At 51.5% G+C, this 17,169-nt stretch overlaps 6 protein-coding genes across 7 annotated transcripts; 4 read left to right on the top strand and 2 right to left on the bottom strand.

Moving 5' to 3' along the window:
* Positions 1 to 415: 415 nt before the first annotated feature.
* Positions 416 to 2,839, top strand: PV10_02639 (uncharacterized protein; the record flags this gene model as incomplete). Its single annotated transcript, XM_016366975.1, has 1 exon — positions 416 to 2,839. The coding sequence occupies one exon, from the start codon at positions 416 to 418 to the stop codon at positions 2,837 to 2,839; it is 2,424 nt and encodes an 807-aa protein (XP_016226493.1).
* A 461-nt stretch (positions 2,840 to 3,300) lies between these two features.
* On the top strand, positions 3,301 to 4,993 carry PV10_02638 (uncharacterized protein). Its single transcript, XM_016366974.1, has 2 exons — positions 3,301 to 3,862; positions 3,925 to 4,993. The coding sequence occupies exons 1-2, from the start codon at positions 3,556 to 3,558 to the stop codon at positions 4,836 to 4,838; spliced, it is 1,221 nt and encodes a 406-aa protein (XP_016226492.1). The 5' UTR covers positions 3,301 to 3,555; the 3' UTR covers positions 4,839 to 4,993.
* PV10_02637 (uncharacterized protein) lies at positions 4,861 to 6,177 on the bottom strand. Its single transcript, XM_016366973.1, has one exon. It carries the CDS (start codon positions 6,116 to 6,118, stop codon positions 5,042 to 5,044), a length of 1,077 nt encoding a protein of 358 aa, XP_016226491.1. The 5' UTR covers positions 6,119 to 6,177; the 3' UTR covers positions 4,861 to 5,041.
* Positions 6,178 to 6,424: 247 nt separating this feature from the next.
* On the bottom strand, positions 6,425 to 7,640 carry PV10_02636 (uncharacterized protein). Its single transcript, XM_016366972.1, has one exon. It carries the CDS (start codon positions 7,591 to 7,593, stop codon positions 6,487 to 6,489), a length of 1,107 nt encoding a protein of 368 aa, XP_016226490.1. The 5' UTR covers positions 7,594 to 7,640; the 3' UTR covers positions 6,425 to 6,486.
* Positions 7,641 to 8,021: 381 nt separating this feature from the next.
* PV10_02635 (uncharacterized protein) lies at positions 8,022 to 10,571 on the top strand. The gene is made up of 2 exons (XM_016366971.1): positions 8,022 to 8,176; positions 8,230 to 10,571. The coding sequence occupies exons 1-2, from the start codon at positions 8,066 to 8,068 to the stop codon at positions 10,423 to 10,425; spliced, it is 2,307 nt and encodes a 768-aa protein (XP_016226489.1). The 5' UTR covers positions 8,022 to 8,065; the 3' UTR covers positions 10,426 to 10,571.
* A 554-nt stretch (positions 10,572 to 11,125) lies between these two features.
* PV10_02634 lies at positions 11,126 to 15,527 on the top strand. 2 transcript variants are annotated; one of them, XM_016366969.1, is made up of 2 exons: positions 11,126 to 13,293; positions 13,346 to 15,527. In XM_016366969.1, the coding sequence occupies exons 1-2, from the start codon at positions 11,554 to 11,556 to the stop codon at positions 13,448 to 13,450; spliced, it is 1,845 nt and encodes a 614-aa protein (XP_016226487.1). In that variant the 5' UTR covers positions 11,126 to 11,553; the 3' UTR covers positions 13,451 to 15,527. The 2 variants fall into 2 exon arrangements, with proteins under 2 accessions (XP_016226487.1, XP_016226488.1); XM_016366970.1 differs by having other exon boundaries at positions 11,126 to 14,001; positions 14,068 to 15,527.
* The last annotated feature ends 1,642 nt before the right edge of the window (positions 15,528 to 17,169 follow it).

Below are 17,169 nucleotides of genomic sequence, written 5' to 3'. Positions count from 1 at the left end.
CACCACCAAGGACAGGACCGCTCGGTATAGCATGCACAATGATCCAGATTGGGACTAGCTCCAATCTTGGAGCTGACGACTCTAGATGTCTTGCCCATGTCCAGACGTCCCAGTGGACCTTGTACTTCGCTTGATGATAATTGTAGGGGCATATGACCCTGGATTTGTTCCTTTGGGTTTTTGAAATTTGGCGGTGATGGTCAAAACGGGTCGGTATGAGCTACCCATATCCACACACCGGGCCTGTGAGGCATGGACAAGACACTTTGCCTTATAGCATCCTCAGTTTGCCTTTTGTGATAAAAGGGAAACATCCAGATATGTGAGTACTCTCTCACTCCAAGTATACGATCTCGACTTCGAATTCTCCTCGCCTGTCGTCGCAGTAATAGAAAGGCACTAGCGGAGACCAAACATGTCTGCTGCAGCACCGACCGACGACAATGAGGTAGTCCTCATCACCCAAATTCACCCAGACATCGTCAAGATTACGTTGAACCGGCCCAAGGCCTTGAACGCCATCAATTTCGACCTGCTCCGTGGTCTGGTTTCCGCACTACGAGAGAATGCTGGTGTCAAGATCCTCGTCCTTGAAGGCGCAGGCGAACGATCTTTCTGCGCAGGGGAGGATCTCAAGCAGACCTTAGCTCCAAAGACAGGGTCTGGGCAGGAACTCAGAATCGCTTTCGACCTACTCCAAGACATCACTCGCCTGACCAGCTGTTCGCAGTCGATCGTCATCTCGGCTGTCCAAGGGTTCGCCATTGGAGGGGGTGCGGAGATTGCCCTCGCTGCTGACTTTGTCATCGGAGGCCCTGGAGCCAAATTTCGGTTTCCCGAAGTGCCCATTGGACATGCTGCGACGGGAGGAATCACCCTTCGGTTGACAAGTATTGTCGGGCTATTTCAGGCCAAAAGACTGTTGCTTCGCGGCCAATTCATCGAAGCAGATGAGGCTGCACGGCTGGGCTTGCTAACGGAGCTGGTCGAGGACCCCAAGGCTCGAGCATTGGAATTGGCATATGAGCTTGCAGGCCTTCCGGCGGTGTCCTTGTCTTCATCCAAGACTTCGCTGGAGAGAGCTGTATTCCCGAACATGGAAGGGAGTATGCAGGATGAGGTCAATGTTGCGAGTTACTGCTTTGCTCAGGCTGACGCCGAAAAGGCCTTCACCGACTTTGCTGCGAGAAAGAAGGTCGCTAATGCTGTTAACGGACTTTCTGCTGACAAGGGCTCACACGGTCGCCAAGTCAATGGTGTTTACAGTGACAATATCGATGGCGTCAAACCACCAGAACAAGTCGCATCACCACGTCTTCGGGACATAAACTCGGCTTTGAGCCATGCTGTGCTTGTGTGGCCAGATCGAGTATTTATTCGGTTTGGTGGAAAGGACACCACGTTCAGAGAAATGGACATGCTTGTTGGGCGCCTCGCTCGAGGGCTCCAAACTGCAGGAATCGGCGCAGGGGGACGAGTCCTAGTCATGATGAAGAACGGTCTCGAGATGGTCACAAGCTGGCTTGCGACAAATCGGCTAGGGGCAACGTGGGTTCCTATCAACACCGAATTGAAATCGATCACTCTGAGGAACGTGATTGAATCGGCAAACCCAAGCCTGGTCATCGCAGACCACGAATTCGTTGCAGAGCTAAGTACCCTTGCCGTTACGGACTCGACATCTTTATGGATCAACGGCGGCGTAAACATGCCAAATGACCTGTTGCGACTATATAGCCCTGATCCGCTGGTCGAGGCAATAAGAGTTTTGCCTAGCACAACATCAGCATTTTTGTTCACCAGTGGCACGACAGGACGGTCTAAGCCGTGCATCCTGTCCCACGAATACTTCATCTTGCAAGCTCAAGCACTTATTCAAGAATGCGGTTTGAATGAGAACGATGTGCTGTATTGTCCCTTTCCACTATTTCACGCAGATGCGACGGCATTGACAACGATTCCAGCTCTGCTGCTTGGAGCAGTGGCAGCATTGTCTGTGCGTTACAGTGCCAGTCGATTCTGGGATGAGATCCGTGCCGCGGATGCGACGGTGTACGACTTTATGGGAGCGACGCTCGCGTTGACCTACAAGCAGGAGCCATCACCAGGTGATAAAGACCACCGGGTACGGCTGGCATGGGGTGTGCCCATACCTAGCTTCGCGCCAGAGTATGAGCGACGATTTGGCCATCGTCTGTACACATTGTATGGCAGCGTGGAAGCAAGTCTGCCGATTTTCCAACAAGGCGAACTTGCTCCTGGATCATGCGGTCGACTTCGCAAAGGATATCAGCTCCGGATCGCGGATGACGCTGACGAAGAGCTTCCTCCCAATACCCCCGGACATCTTCTCCTGAGGAGTGATCAACCCACGGCGTTCTTCCAAGGATACTTCAACGACACGGCCAACACTCTGGCTGCATTTTCGAATCTCTGGCTGCACACAGGCGACCTTGCCAAGGTGGATGAGCAAGGAAATGTGTATTTTGTGGGGAGGGTCAAGGACGTCATCAGAAGACGAGGTGAGAACATCAATGCATCAGAAGTTGAAGGAGAGTTTTTGCAACACCCCGATGTGGTGATTGCATCGGCTTATGGTATACCCTCGGAACTAGGCACAGGCACAGAGGAGGACATCAAGGTGGCAGTGAAGATTCGGCAAGGTAGTAGAGTTTCAGAAAAGGATCTGTGGGAATGGTCAGCTCGACATATGGCACGATTTCAAGTGCCTGATGTGATTGAGATTGTGCAGGACATCAGGAAGACGCCAACTGGCAAGATTGAGAAGCATGGATTGACTTCAGAGGGTGGTCAGCGATTTGACCGTCGAGCCAGGTAGATAAAGATCAGTTGTTGTGGACTGGGCTCAACTTCTAGAAGGTTTCTGCAGGAATAGACTAGATAGAACTAGTGTAGCTTCGTCGAAGTTGTCGCAGCATCCAAGCACAGTTTGAGACAGAAACAAGGGAAAAATGAGGTTGAAGTCTGATATAATGTCCAGACTGGTTGTACCTTCCCATAACGAAACTTGGCTCCTTCCCACCAGACCAGACAAAGAAAAGGCGATCGAGTCTGACGGAGATCTTTGGTTCATTCACCCCACTTTCCGCCTAACAAGCTTTTGTCATTCCAAGTCTTTTGAGCTTAGCTGGTGCGGCCCATCTGATTGATTCAATACCTGCAAGTTGATTGGTCAAGCTGAGACTACCACGTCCCCCTCAACCTGAATGATCGAGTATCGCGGACATGAGCGATATCACCCTGGCTCACCTCCTCTGACAGTCTTGCCTACCGTCTTGCATGTCATTGGGCGTGGAGGGCTATACCTGGATTCCTTGGCCCACTGTCCAAAGTACATGTTGGTAGACTGAGATTCTGTGCACATATTGGATGAAGAGAGTCTTTGTGCTGCTGTCGATCCTCATCCCCAAGCCTGGCTAGTTGAGCGTGGCAATTGATAACCAGGAAGCTGTGACACGATAACATCGATATTGAAATTCACTGCGGGAAGAGCTAAAAAGCCATCAAACTGCCCCGCCTCACTGCGCAGAAGAAATGAAGAATCCTGCCCTCCTCGAGAAACCCACCTTCTTGTGGAGGCAGCGATCATGGGACGATTTCAAAGCAGCCAGTGCCTTCACCAAGATCAATTACCTGAATTTCGTGCTCCTGATTGTCTTTGTCGTCATGGCTATCCGTCAAGTGCGAGCGAAACAAGACGCTGCCAAAAAGGCCGGGTACGAAAAGAGATACATCAAAGCGCCCGAGTTTCCTGAGGTCGAGGAACAGCCTGATTTCGACCTTGACAAGACCGAGCCCTTGAAGTTGAGGCCGTTTAAACCAAAGTTCCATCTGACCATGGGTGAGTGTCTTGTTTGCGAGGGAACGACCACCCGACCATAGCATACTAACTCCTCCGTCTAGCCCTCGAGAACCTCGACCCAACAGACCTGCTCCTCATGGACAACACGTATGCATCACGTATCAAATACCGCCAAACCATCATGTCCACCCAAGGCAAGCACGCAGTTGACGTTCACGACGATGTGACTGTCCGTCCCGCTGTGGTCGAACTCTACCAATACCTCATGGGCACATATCTCCCCCTCCGATTCCCAACTATGTTCAAACTCCACGAAACCGACTACGAACAAGGCAAGACCTTTATGCTGGAGAACCTAGTCACCAAAGCCATTTTCCCCGCCATTGTAGCGCCACAAACCAAGACAACCACTCTTCTCGAAACTCTAGGACGCACCGTCGACGAAGACTTCCTATTCCTCCACCCCGAGGAGGGCGAGGATGTTAAGGACCCGAAGTACGTGCTGCAAGCATACGTGTGCATCTGCCCTAGTGGATGGGATCCAGTGGAGAAATTGGGACTGCGGTTGGCGTCGATCCACACCCCCGTGCCCAAGTATAGTGACAAGCTCGAGGCATCGATGGATCGGTACTTTGCAGCGTTGCCAGTGGGGAAGTATGTGCAGCGCAAGAATTGGAGTATTTCGACGTCGCCGGAGTTGTTCGCCATTGGCAAAAATAGCAACCATGCCAAGAAAGGTGACAAGTTGGTCGCCATGACTGATGATGAGTTGGATCCTGATTCGACTGTGTTGCGCTGTGAGAGGCAGACGCTGCATCGGCTGCCAAAGTCAAAATCCCTTGTCTTTGCCTTCAAGACCTACACTTATCCGATCAAGCAGATCAAGGAGGAAGGCACCGGGCCCGAGTTGGCGGATGCTGTTGATGGCTTGAAGTCTGGTTCTGTTGAAGCCATGCATTGGTACAAGCGAGGCGCTGTTTGGGGCGAGGCAGTCAAGAAATATTTGAGGAGTTGATCTGCTTGGGAAAGAATACGAGTTCGCTTCAACGTCGTTTCTGCATTAGCTACGCAATCTACGAGATCACCACGTATTTAGAGTGGCGACAACCTGTCTGTCGAATCTGAATTGTTCGATGGCCGCAACGACTCTAATCTCTCAAGGTCGGCGTGTCTAAATACTTTTGGTATATTATCAATCATGCTCCCCAGACCAAAGGCTCATCGTAATCTCTCCACCACTTTGATCAGATCCCCGGTCACACCCATGGCCGTTACATCTCCACCGGCACCTGCGCCCTGGATCACCAAGGGGTTGGCCCCGTATCTCTCGGTGTAGAACATGATCAAGTTGTCACTGCCTCGGAGACTGGCGATGGGGGTACCCTTCTCCACAAACTCCAAGCCGACCTTGACTTCACCCTTGGGCACATCCACATTGCCCACATACCTCACTACCTTGCCCTGTTTCACGGCATCTTCCTTGTATTGCTCCATCTCGCCGTCAAATTCAGGCAGACGCTTCATAAACTCATCACTCGACCCAGCACTTTCAAGAGCCTTAGGGATCAGACTCTGTACTGGGAAACTTTCTGGACCGTCGACCTTTAGGCCCGCTAACCGAGCAAGAATTGTCAATTTTCTGGCAACGTCCAGTCCATTGAGATCGTCACGTGGGTCTGGCTCTGTGTAACCTGCTTCCTTGGCCTGGGCCACAATCTGACTCCATTTGGCATTTCCTGACCCGTCCGCTGGTGCAAAGCTGTTGAACAAAAATGACATGGTGCCTGAGAAGACACCCGAGATCTTTGTGACCCTGTCGCCTGTCGCAATGAGGTCTTTGAGAGTAGAAATCACGGGTAGGCCCGCACCAATGCTCGACTCGTGGTATACCAGTGCCTTGCCATTGGACTGTTCCACCGCAGAGAAAATATCAGTCCATAGCTGTAAGGTTCCTGAAAAGGCTTTCTTATTGGGGGTTACGACACTGATGCCGCTGCGCAGGAAGGCGGGGTAGGCGTTTGCAACATCTTGATTCGAGGTGTTGTCCACCACTATGGCTTTCCCAGGTGCCGAGGACAGATACTGGGTCAAATCTGGGATGGAGAGGAGCTTGGACGTCGACGACTGCAAGTCGGCTGCCGAGACAGCGCTATAGTTCTGGCTGTAGAGTTGCTTGCTAGATCGAGAGAGGAAGACGAGAGTGGGTCGGCAAGCAGCAGGGAGGGCAGCGAGTTGAGAAAGAAAGGCGGTGCCCACGCCACCGACGCCGATGACGGCGAGATAGAGATTCGACATGTTGAGGATTTGAGGAGGGTCGTAGGAGGGTGGTGGAAATTGCAGTGTGAGGAATCGCTTTCTGGAGGGGTTGAATCTGAGGAATTTATTCTTGTGGATGGTGCGATGTCGACGCAGGTACATCCAAAGCAATGCGGGGAAACAACCACCCACCCATATTGCCACGATTGCTCCTGCCTCATCCCTCCGTGCCCTCCCAGCCTGCGGAGAAAGTCTCGTGTTGTATATCAGGACCAGTAGCTTTGCTCCTCTCATTCATATGGCGCCATACAAGTCAGAAGATGGAGGAAAGTATCTTGATCAATGGTCATCATCATACCTGCATTACATCATGGTACTCATGGAAACAGTATCTATCTCTACGAACTCTACGAGCTGAAACCAGGCAGCCCTGCCTTTCCTCCTATATCCTCCCAGAATTGAACATCATCCAGCCCCCGGGATTTGAGAAGCGTCCTCAGCTCTTGCATGGCTTCGGCTTGTCGTCCTTCGTTGAATCCCCCAGGCCGTGACGTCTCATACTGCACAATCTCAATCCAGCGATAAAACACATCCTCCGCTCCAAGTTCCACCAGCTTGTTACGGAATGTCTCCAGCATTGAATCCGAAGCTGCATCTTTTGCGCTGATGACCGGTGCTTCGTGGACACGCCAAACCAGCCAATGCTTCTGGTAGTACACAAGAGCCAGGTTGTCCAGGTCCTTCGACTTAAGAGTGCCTTGATCCACGAGCTTGTGTGCATCCAAAATCGCCTTAAAGTCCAGATCCCAATCCCTGTCTAGAAGTAGATAGCCAGTCTTGGCCAGATACGTCGTCCGCATCGCCGCCTCGACCTTGACATTGATGGTCAATTCCTCATCCACTTTCCAGGTCTTTGTGACATCCGGGATACCCGTGTCCAGCAAAGGTGTGTCCCATCTTCTTCCTCGTCGCACAATTATCTCCGTCTCTTGAAAACCCAAAGTCCTTCGCCATTGGAAAGGTCCGGTGAATCTCAGTGTCTTGCTGCCAAACACGAACTCTCGCGGCCAGCTGCCGATGATGACGAAAATGAAGTAATCTAACATGAACAAGAAAAATCTTGAACTGAGAGTGTTTATGAGTTCGCCCGCGCTCGCATTGCTCGTGTCCACTTTGTATGGCGTATCATATCCGAAGATGGTGATGATTTGTTGAATATATATCGGTGTGGCATAATAGACCCTCAAACACAAGCCGACCACGATGACAAGGTTGAGGAGAATAGGCACGACAAAGACTCGCTTTTTTAACTCCACAGGAGTATGGTCCAGGTGAACCAGATAGAAATGATCGGTAGAAAGGGTTGAGGTAAGAGGTCGCAGAGAAGCGGGTGCATATTCGAATGGTTTCGGCACTCCTAGTGTCGATGTCGACGCTGATGTTCCTGTCGTGGATTTGGGGTTGGTACTGGCGCTGGTGACATGTTTAACTCGTTTCCCAGTGGCCCGAGCCATGTTCCATACCGCTGAAGTCGAAGCCTCAGCTGGCTTGCAACATGAACATCGGCTCTGGAGTTCACGATATTGCAGTGGAAATAATTTGTTAGAGGCTTTGACATGCGTTCGAGTCATTTGAATCACGTGTGAGGTCGTTACACGAGTCGCTCCACCACCACCTGGTGCCTTGTCACTGGCACGCTCCCTCGCCATAGTACCATGTTCGTCGTTAAGAGAGCATACAGACAATCATTTTGACATTTCCCACACTCAACTCTCATCTATCAGACAACAGGAACACCCTAGTCCATCAATATATGTAGTAAGCGTTGCTCATTGTATGATCCTCAACCCGCGCCAAGGCTCTGGTTCCGAAAACAGCAATCCAGGCTGCGGGTGGTAAACAACATCCCGCAGACACTTCATCTTGGACAAACAGAACACATCCGCATGACATGCACTCGTTATCGGAGGCGAATTTCTAGAGATCATGAGCTCGCCAGCGACCAAGAGAGCGCGGCTTTCCACCTCGAGGATCTCTCTATCTGGCCGAAAGAGTCTCCAGGGTGGTGCCTCGAGCCTTCCTCGTCCCTCTTCAGCAGTAAGTGAGCCGCACCGCGAATGTTACTTTCGGACACTGACTTATGCTACCAGGCTGCGGTGCATAGACAGACAAGCACGCAACCTTCGTACGACTTCATCACTGGCGGTAACACCGACGAGGCCCCTCAACAACCACTGCGACAATCGAGATTTCGCCAATCGTCAATCGCTCGGCCGGACAACACGCGCGATGAGAATCTCAGAGCGCGCATCAATTCTCTCGAATATGAACTGAAAAATTTGCAACAGGAGCGCAGCTTGCTTGTGCTGCAACACGACAAAGAACTTCGAGACCAGCAAGCACGAGCCGAAGCCGATTTCAAAAAGTACCAAAATGCGGAAAGTCTTTCACAGAAGTCGTCTCAGCGGCAGGAGACACTGGCCAAAGAACTGCGCCAAGCCCAAGATGAACACATTAACGAGAAAGTGGCACTGGAGCGGAAACTGAGGGATTTGCAAGACCAGAATGCTTCTCTCAAGGAAGACGCCGAAGATGCCCAGGCTCGACTATCGGATCAGGAAAGACATTACCAATATCAGGTAAATGACGTTGAAGCCAAACGGTCGTCTTTGCAAGAGACCCTGGAAACGGTTAAGCGAGAGCTGGAGGAATTGTCGCAGCATTACGAGGGCACTCAGGCTCGCCTGTCAGAACGTGATGATCAGATCGCGAGCCTGGAGGCAGAAATTGCCTCTTTGAAATCTCACTCTGCTGATGGCGAGGCACTTCAACTTGTCCAAAGCCAGTTATCAGAGCAGGTTGCCCACATTCGCAAACTGGAATCTACCAACAGGGAGCAACTCAATGAGCTACGGCGGCTACGTGACGCTTACCGGAGCGTTCAGGTGGTTGAAGAACAAAAACACGGGCTGGAGGTTGAGTTGCAGGTGCTAAAGGATGTTCAGCGTCAACTCGGAGAGGCACAGATACAGAGAGAGATCCTGGAAGACGAGAAGCGAATGTGGACGAGCCTTCTAGAACGGGATGGACAGGAGCAAGAATTCGAATCGCCCGAAGCGGTAGTCCGAGCATTAATCAAACAACGGATCGAATTTGCATCACTCACCGATCGGCTCGGCACTGTCGAGAGCGAATTATCCGAGAAAGATGAGATGATCAAAGGATTGGATTCCGAGAAGAATGGACTTAAGGCCGAATTGGAGCGTGTCAAGTCTGCACAAAATGCTCTGACAGAACCCAGTATGGACAACAAGGCGTACAAGAGACTTGAACGTCAACGTGTGCTTGCAGTAAAAGAGGTAGAATACCTCCGCGCCCAACTCAAGACATTCGATACTGAGGAGACGGTCTTGATGGAGAACGCTAATTACGACCACCAGCGGGCGGAGCAAATCAAGCAACTCGAGGTTTTGGTTGACCAGTACAAGTCAGAAGCACAAGCGACTCATGCCGAATTGGTCAAGCTAGAAAAGGCGACTCCACCAGTCCCTACCACTTCGGAAGAGCCACGGGGAGTCAAAAGATCAGCGGAATCCTTGGAGGAGGGTGACCACGGCCAGCAGATTGGACCACTGTTGCGAAAGAACAAAAATCTCCAGATTGCGCTACAGAAGACGGCGCAGCAATCTCAACTTTTGGCGACGGAACTACAGGCAAGCAAAGCACAGCTCAAGGCACTTCGAGAAAGCTCCAAGACGCGAGTGCTGGAGCTGCGGGACAATCCAACAGCGAATGCTGAAAGGGTCAAGATGTCGACTCTCCGAACCTTGAAAGAAGAAAACGCCGACCTCCTCGCCCAGCTTCGAGGAGAAGATTTGACGGCAGTGCAGAGCGTACCTACGAGCAGTTTGGATGCTCTTAAACTTGATCTCAAAGACATGGAGATGGTGGTGGCTGACAAGGAAAAGCGGATGCGGCGACAGCGTGAGATCTGGACGCAGAAGGCGAGCGAGTTCCGAGACGTGATTGCCAGCGTTTTGGGATACAAGGTCAACTTCCTGCCCAACGGGAAAGCCAAGGTGTCGAGCTTGTATCATGGACGACCGCATCAGGATGGGGAAGGTGACGACGAAGACGACGAAGACGAGGATGAGGAAGACTATATCATTTTTGATGGAGACCAAGGCACAATGAAGATCAGTGGCGGGCCTGACAGTGCCTTTGGAAAGGAAATTAAGGATCTGGTCAATTTCTGGGTCAAGGAGAAGAAGCAGATTCCCTGTTTCCTCGCAGCCATGACGCTGGAGTTTTATGAGAAATTCTCTGGACGAGTTGCCGAAGATTAATGTATGATTATAATGGTGGGATTTGGATGATTGAACGGTTGAAACAATCATTAGCTATTTTGGACGTCTTCTGCGCAATAAAGCTCGGTCATGAGGCACGCGGTTGGATGTGCGCCTTTACAAGTCATACACTCATCATCATCGTAAGCATGTATTATATCATCATCACCACAAGATCCACATCTTGGCGCGGAAATGCATACGAGGCTGGTCGCTTGCGACGTCGTCTCCCCAGGTATTTAGCCCTGGTTACTAACTACCTTAGGTAGGTACGCAGCGATGAATTCGTTCATACGTTTATGCGTACTAAGTAATACTTAGAAACCATTTACCTCCGGGTGAGCTTCAGGGTGAAGAGGTAGGTAAGTCATAATTTACCTTATGTATGCTTACGGCTACACGATTTAACAGGCCAGGCGCAGTCTAAAAGAAGCTGCAGCGGATTCATGAGGCAAGTGCGAGTGACCTCAGGCTTCCCATACTCCAGTGACGTAGGGTGTGAGGGAAGGAAGGAAAGGTCAAGTTCGCGGCCTTACTTTTAGTGGCGCCTTTCACCTTTACAGTAGTAAGCTTCGCACCTTCCCAACCATCCCACGCCCCCTCGGCCCCTGCGGTTGCCCAACACCACAAGTACACCGGCACTCTGCACGTGCACTGCAGCGCACGTGCTCTCTCAATCTCACACTCCCAATCTGTCCCACATCTCCTGTCTACACCTCATCATATTTCACGAGTCATTCGTTCCTTAACAACAACCTAGTCAATCGCCAGTAGCCGATTCGCTCAATCTCTACCCATCGTACGCTTGTATATACGGCAACAATCGCAGTGACTTGACCACAGAGACCACTACAATCGCCTAGTCATCTTCAATCCAGCGCTGAAGCCTCCTCGATTATGATGTATCATACCTCAAATGGGTCGCAATGACTCTTGTTCAGTGCGCTAGCCTTACATCCGTCTGATACCCACTCCCTACAACGTGGCTGTCTCGTCCAACTACAGCACGAGCTGGAGAGACGACCCTCTCTGTGTGCGTGCATGCGCGCTCGTGTTCTGTGGCCGCCACCAACGCCCCGGCCGCATCGAGGATGAACCTGTTCCGCCCTCCAAACCCGAGCCTCAGTCATGTCAAGTTCCTTTCTATTCGTCAACAAGGATGCTGGCAGTTCATCTTTGACCCGAAGCACTGCCGCCGAACAGTCTTCGATCAATTCTCACGTTCAACGCGGTCGACGTCATATCCGGTCTGGAAATCACTCTGGTCGTACCACTTCTCGTGCTAGGAGGAAATCTATCCGTGACGCCTCGAATGGGGAGAAGGACGATATCAACGTAGATGTCCCCTCTCAGGGCACCGATCTCCAGGACACTCTACCATCGTCTCACCGCAGAACCTCGACTTCGAGCGAGCTTCCCTCCCGCTCTCGGTCACTGACTCATGGTTCTACCGTCTCGGCAACAAGCCAGTCTATCACCTTCGAATCTCGCCCAGATATCATTCCAGAACACTCAACAAGTGGCAAATCACGTGCGGGCAGACGAGGCTCCATCATCTCCCCTGTGTCCTCGAGGGCCCATATCCCCAGTCCTCAGGACATCACCCAATTCTCTTCAAACTACCTCGACCCCTTTGCACTGTCAGCAACCAAACTTGATTCTCACGCTGCCATGCTTTGCAACTACTTTGCCGACATCTATCATCCGAGTGTCTGGAATGCTGAAAGGTGGGGCTCCCAGGACGGAAGGTACACCCATATGCCTTCAGCCAGAGTCATTGTCCAGCGGGCTATGCAGAGCGATATTGAAATGAATGCCATGTTGGCATGCATGGCCTCGAGGCGAGAGAATGTTGACGGTCTTTCTAATCAAGGGACCGACAAGTATATGGGAAGTGCCCTGATGGCGGTGCGAAAAAGCTTCGCGACTGCATCCAAGGACCAGCTGCTAATTGTCATCTTCCATTTGTTTGCCGGCGAGGCATACCGACAAAACTACCAAGCCGCGGCCATCCACATGAAAGCGGCAAAGAACCTCTTTTCCTGGTGGGGTGGCATCAACAACGTTCCGGATCCCGCCGTCCGAGAACTCTTCATCCTCGGTGATCTCCATATGTCGGCCGTTGTCCTCCAACCCTGCCAGTTGCCCTGCGTCTATGACCCTGGTCCATATTGGGCAACCACTCCACCAGATCTACAGTTGGCTCCAGAACAAGGTCTTGAGCGCGCGGCTATGGGGTTCCGTGGAGCCTCAATGGACGACTTCCTCCCTAAACAACTGGACAGTGTAGTTGATGAGATAGCAGAGTGTGCCTGGGTGTTGCACAACGGCACTCAAAAACCATCCGCAACCTCCCAACATGCTGTCAAATGGGTGCAATGGCGCAGTGCAGCCATTCGATACCGATTGCTAGCCCTAGAATTTTCTGACCCCAGCTTAGAAGCGATTCGAGTCGCGCTACTTTTGTGGGTTTTGATCACGACAGTCTTGCTCGGGCTGCGCATGCTCGGTCCGCGGATCGCTCCTAAACTCCAATTACTGCTTTACACAGCAAGCAGTGCACGTCATCACTGGAGAAATCAGGTGGAGATCCAGATGTGGGTCACCTCAATGGGGGCCATGTGCGCAGTACCCGACAGCGAAGTGGAAAGCTGGTGCGTTCGCAAGCTATTTGACTTGGGCCTCGCAGAGAACATTCGACTCTTTCGAAAAATTCACGGGCCCGCAACTACGACGGTGGATGTGCTGAAGAATTTCCAAGAAAAGTTCTTCTACTATGACAAGGTGCAGAGACCACGATTAGAGCGACTGGCGAAGCTTTTGCTTGTGGATAGCAACTTGACTGCCCAAGTAACTCCTCCTGATTCGGTAAGCCAGAAGACCTCTCCAACCTAAGCGCTACGGCGAGTGACTGTGACAGTCGAGTCGTAGCACTGCCATACACGCTGAAACGGACTGGATCAGCCAGAGTCTCGACCGCTCGACATTCTCAGGCCTACAGCAGAGCGACCTAGCATGGCTATGACGTGACGTTGTCTCGGGACTGGAATCTACGTGAGCGTAACGAGATATACCATGCAACTCGAAGTCGATGGAGATATGTGATGTATGGAATGGGGACATGTGAAGTCGGCAAGAGTCGTTCTACCACCACTCGTATACTTGGCACGTGCATCAGAGTGACAGGCATCATGAGTGAGGGTGCGCCATGGCGCGGGCGGGATCTGCGACGGATAAGATGAGAAGATGGGCGACATTAAGAGGTGGACTGTGCAAGAGCAACTAATGACAACACAGGCATGACAGGATAATGCGACAGGATAATGAGGATGATTTGAGGTTGCCATAGGGTATACCTGTCACGAGCGCCGCCTCCAATTTACCACTGTCGATCCGCGATGCCTCGGATGTGATGATCGATCGTGTTGGAGCTGTTCATCAAGATTGCTGTGCACGGATGTCACGTGTGAAGCGGAGGATCGATGATCCATCATCGCAGCAACCACGGAATCGGGGAAACCTGGCCGGAGGTGGGTTGCGACGAGTTCCTACTCAACCACTACTATATGCCTTGAGGTACGGGGTAATCATACTGCGCATGATGAAGTACTTTTGTACTTGGTTGTTGATATACGTCGATAGTGGTCTCGACTCGAACGATGCCCAGGATTCTAGCGACGCTGGAAGTGGTAGGCTCTCTACGGTACTTACAACGTTGATTGCACAGCCGGCGCATCATGGTCACTACAGTCGGACGTACCATTGCTGCATCACTCGCCTTGGATGCTTCCTCGTTGCGAACCTTGGCATCTGGGATTCTTCTTGTTGTTCTTCTCGGCCTCCAGCTTATCAAGTTCCCTGGTCCAACACTGGCGGTCTGCAACTGGATTGAGAATTTAATAAGGTGCAGAAAATGCCTCACGACTCCATCGCGGTACCTCGCTTACATGGCATATCTGACCGGCAAGAGTGACAGATGTTGATAGGGTCTGTTTGATGAAAAGTATCAAGGCCATACTGAGGTTTGCGCACAGCATTTTCTAGAATTGGTCGTGATGGTGGAGATGGTATCTCAACCGAGATGCATTGTCGATTCTACGGTCTACCGTCTACGCTGCTGCCGAGTCCTCGATCAGTCTTGTGCATAGTTCCATTGGCAAGGATGGAGGACGAACAGCGAGGGTGCAGGGTTGGTAAGACGTTGCAAGAGCAGCTTTCCACGTGGCGCCCATGCACACCGAGGCAAAGAGCAAGCGGATACAATAAAGGCGGGTCTAGCGTTCCATCCTGGCCATGCACGCGACTCTGGGCACGGCACTTACCACCAACCGACAGTACTCATACTCGTGGGAAAGAGTCCCAGTCTGACTGTGTTTCCACAACCTGGATACGCAGGTACTCTTACTACGGTTGCTGTCATCCTGCGTCCGAACTATATCGTCTCTCCCGATAGTCGGCCGCCAATGGCAGACCTTGGTCAATTACACCGAAAGTAGTAGGCTCTTGGGCATGGTCGGGATGGGATGATCGATAGTTTGATGCGCCGTCGGGGAATATTCCCAATAGGCGCATTATCTTTCAGAGGCCGCAATCGGTAGACGAGAGTTTTGCCAGGATTGTCCCAATTGTCCATTCAAGCTTGCGAACCCAGCCGACGGATGGCGTTGGGAATTCGTGACGGGTCATGAGAAGAAGAAAAACTCTCTTTGCGCTCGAGAGCTGACTGGCTGAGGTGATGCGCCAACGACGGGACTTGGGCGCATTTCTAATCGATAGACAGCTGCAAGGGTCATATCAAGATTCCGGGTGCCATGATGGAGAATACGCCAGTACCTATCCACTGGACAACGGACAACCAGTAGGAGAGGCTGGGTTCCTGACAGAAGTCGACTTGGCGCACATGCAGAGAGGGAGTGGAAGCACGCAAGAAATGCCCACTGACGCCGTGCCGAAGAGCCAAATGGTTGTGGCACTGTGGATATCCAAAGACAGGTAGTAAACCCATTCGCCGAGAAGCGAAAAAAGCATGGCAAGGTCCATAATGGCAATTGTGCAATGTGCGGTTGTGCCCAATCCAATGGTAACAACAAAACGGATCAAAGCAAGTTTGTTGTGTGAATGGCTATCGACTGCCAAGACCGTTCGTTCCTGCATGTTCTTCCGGTCTAACTTACTCCGTAGTTGCCAATCAAGTACCAAGAAGCACCCGTGGCACCTTCCCGGCCTTGATTCCCGCCCCAAGCAAGTGCACTAACTGTCAACCACTCCGATGGCACCTTCTAACCGGACCCAAGGCCCAACAGCCGTGGACCACGTACATAAGGTACCAAGATACTAAGAGACTACTGAATGAAGTTAAGTGCATTATCAAATGTACACGTGGGCGTAGGATAATCAACTACTACTACGGCTTAACAAGTCGAATGTTGGTGATGACTCTTGAATTGATCACATGACTATGTGTGTTATCGTGTCACTAAGCGACAGACCGTAGCGAATCATCTAAACAGACAAGAGAGTTCATTAGATTTGAGGTATCGACATGCATGGATGATAGCTTTTTCAATCAAAACACGACCGGCAAGTTGGGAATGCGACCGACAACACAGAGTCAAAATAGTCGGTAGTCGGTCCAAGTCCGGGACAGAGCAAGGCAACGGTAGCGGGAACGAGGTCACAAACTCCGTATGTATCCAATAGCGGTTACGGTTGCAGTTGCAGTTGTAGGTGTCGAGTCGAGTCAAGTCGAACTGAACTGAATTTTTTTCACCCATCCGATCCTAGTCATTAATGCCAACTTGTGATAAACGGACAACAAGGTCAAGTTGGGCATGGCATGGCATAGCATATTGGATTGGGTGTCGGGAAGCTTGCGAACATCTCAGTCTACATATACGAGCCAGGGAATACCAATAAAGTTCCATCATGGTAGCAACAGCCGAACAGGCAGAGTGACGATTGGTCGAGGAATTTCGTTCAAAAAGGTAAGTGAGTTGGGAATGCGACAACAGGTTAAAAAGTGAAAAACAGAGGTGTGAAGAGACACTCTAAGAGTTACCCTATCTGTCTTTTGCCTTTATCCGGAGCTCTTGTTCTATTGGCGTGCCTGAATCTTCCGCCCCGGGCAGGGTCGGTCCAAACCAAGACCTCCCAAGATCCGAAACTCACCGCCGCACAGACACACACTCGCTGACGAATTCTCTTGCGGTTGCGGAAGAGAAGAGGGTGGTTAGGTAGGAGGAGGGGGAGAAAACAAGGGTCCAGGTGCTCCTCGCATATAGTCAAACCAACTACTGTGTGTCCCCTAGATGATACGAATAGAAAGGGATAAGATGGCTTCTGGCGTCTGCAAGGAACAGGAGAAACGATGGCTTGGTGGAAAGAAGCCTCTTTTTCAGATCAATCCATCCGGAGTATTTCCCTTGATAACTGCCAGCCCCCTTGGTTTTTTTGGCAGGTCTGGCAGGTCTGGTCAGGTCCAGTAGGTACTAGGTAGCCCAGCAAAAAGCAGAACAGAGCAGCAAAGCCGAGATGAAAGAAGGACAGACAGACCAGACCAGACCAGACCCATGGCTACCGCAGCACGCCAGTTGACGTATGCCCAGCCCCAGAATTTTTGTAAGGTCGAGTCGGTGTCAAGGGTACAGTTGTGCGCTTGCTGGTGCGCTGTCAGGTACGCGAGCCACTCAGGCACGCCCGGCTTGTGATTCGACGGGGCCGTGGCGGCCCAGGAAATTGGCAGAG

Source organism: Exophiala mesophila (assembly GCF_000836275.1).
Source record: "Exophiala mesophila strain CBS 40295 unplaced genomic scaffold supercont1.2, whole genome shotgun sequence".
NCBI classification, from domain to species: domain Eukaryota; kingdom Fungi; phylum Ascomycota; class Eurotiomycetes; order Chaetothyriales; family Herpotrichiellaceae; genus Exophiala; species Exophiala mesophila.
The sequence above is the reverse complement of the archived record's forward strand: the minus strand, read 5'-3'. Positions and strand labels throughout refer to the sequence as shown.